The sequence below is a fragment of the Sciurus carolinensis genome, chromosome 17 (genome assembly GCF_902686445.1).
Source record: "Sciurus carolinensis chromosome 17, mSciCar1.2, whole genome shotgun sequence".
Taxonomy (NCBI): Eukaryota; Metazoa; Chordata; class Mammalia; order Rodentia; family Sciuridae; genus Sciurus; species Sciurus carolinensis.
Genome location: NC_062229.1, coordinates 20,367,143 through 20,369,136, shown reverse-complemented (window position 1 = coordinate 20,369,136; position 1,994 = coordinate 20,367,143). Strand labels below are relative to the sequence as shown.

The 1,994-nt window shown below is 34.8% G+C and overlaps 1 protein-coding gene across 1 annotated transcript; it reads left to right on the top strand.

Moving 5' to 3' along the window:
- The first annotated feature begins 319 nt into the window (after positions 1-319).
- LOC124969078 (PEST proteolytic signal-containing nuclear protein-like) lies at positions 320-948 on the top strand. The gene has a single exon (XM_047531903.1). It carries the CDS (start codon positions 320-322, stop codon positions 854-856), a length of 537 nt encoding a protein of 178 aa, XP_047387859.1. The 3' UTR covers positions 857-948.
- Positions 949-1,994: the final 1,046 nt, after the last annotated feature.

The following is a 1,994-nucleotide window of genomic DNA, read 5'->3' as shown; positions in this document are numbered from 1 at the left end:
AGTTGGTTCTTTGAAACAATAAAGATGAATAAACCCTTAGTCACACTAACTAAAGAGAGAGAGAGAAAACTCAAATTATTAAAATTTGTGATAAAAAAGGAAGTAGCACTACAGATATTACTGAAATACAGAAGATAATTTGAAACTATTTTATATTCAAATGAAAAATTTATACTCAAATGAAATAGAAAAACTTGAAATCATTGATAAGTTTCTAGAGACATATGATCTACCCAAAGTGATGCAGGAGGACATACACAATTAAATCAATTTTAAGCAATGAAATAGAAGATGCCATCAAGAGGCCGCGGCGGGGAAAATGGCGGTCGGGAAGGCGGGAGAGGAGAAGCCTGAAAATCCGCAGCGAGCTGGAGCCGCCGGAGGACCTGAAGAAGAAGCAGAAAAACCTGTGAAAACTAAGACTGTTTCTTCCAGTAATGGAGGGGAAAGTTCCAGTCGCAGCGCTGAGAAACGATCAGCTGAAGAAGAAGCTGCAGACCTCCCAACAAAGCCTACAAAGATCTCCAAGTTTGGATTTGCCATAGGTAGTCAGACAACAAAGAAAGCATCAGCCATATCCATCAAACTTGGATCAAGTAAGCCTAAAGAAACTGTTCCAACTCTTGCTCCAAAAACCCTTTCAGTAGCAGCAGCTTTTAATGAAGATGAAGATAGTGAACCAGAGGAAATGCCTCCAGAAGCAAAGATGAGGATGAAGAATATTGGGAGGGATACACCAACATCAGCTGGACCAAACTCCTTCAATAAAGGAAAGCATGGGTTTTCTGATAACCAGAAGCTATGGGAAAGAAATATAAAATCTCATCTTGGAAATGTCCATGACCAAGACAATTAAATGATGTGTTTTGAAATTGGGGTGTGGGGTGGGTGTAAAGTTAAAAGGAACAGTTTCCTTTTTTAAAGAATGGTATAAGACTATCTTTGGAGCCGCTTTTTTTTTTTTTTTCCTTTTTCTTTTTTTCCTTTTTTTTAAAGATTGAGTGGTACACTAATAAATGAGAGTTTGAAATTAGAGGTAATTTAGGTTTTATATACAGATTTCAAGACATTTGCTAATTTTGTAGTTTCATGTGATTAGTTTCCAAAGGTTACAGATAATAAATCAGAAATGGTACCTTTTTAAGAATTGCATATTTTTTTAGGCACAACTATTAGCACATTAAGAGGGAAACAAAAAGTTACTATCTTTTTAAAACTGCAAGCAGTTACTCTCCTAACTTAACTCCCTCATTACCTAAACTGTCTGGCTCCCAGGAACAGCCTTATAGAGAGAGGGAGTATTGCACTGAGAGGAAAATGTTACTGGACTATTGACTGATAATAAATTTAGATAAAATACAGCTTTTTTCCTTATGGGCATTTGTTTTGTTTTCAAGTCATCATATAATAGGTATTGGCATTGCTATCAGTGGATACAGATGCTTAGCTCTTAAAGAAAAATTTTTTTTTTAATTTTTATGTGAAGTATCGAGTATTTGAAATAGCCCACTCACCTTAATGGGTCTTGTCTACCTTCATTAGTCTTCAAAGAACAACCATTTGCTACCAAAGTAAATCAGTATGCTGAATGTGCTTCTCTTGGTTTTTGTTTATAGCTAGTTCCTGTAAGCATTTCCACCAGAACTTGAGGCAAATCATAAGGAAGCTGTTTCTTTTAAAATACAAACCACCACCAAAAATTTAAATGTACATACTACTTAAGCATTTGGCTGGGTTTTATTTTTTAAAATGTATAAACACCAAAAGAAGAGAGAGAAATTTAACATTGTATGAAGACAATATGAGAAGATGCACTTTCCGTAACTTTGTCTAAGCATTTAAGTTTCTAACTTGTTAAATCCAATTTAAATTGAACTCACTGCAGGATTTCTTATTAGTCCAATTCTGTGGTTTATTTGAAGTATGTACATACTGACTAGTGTCTTTTCAAAAGCACATTTTAGGTACTAAAAATAGAAGGAAAGAAAATGCAT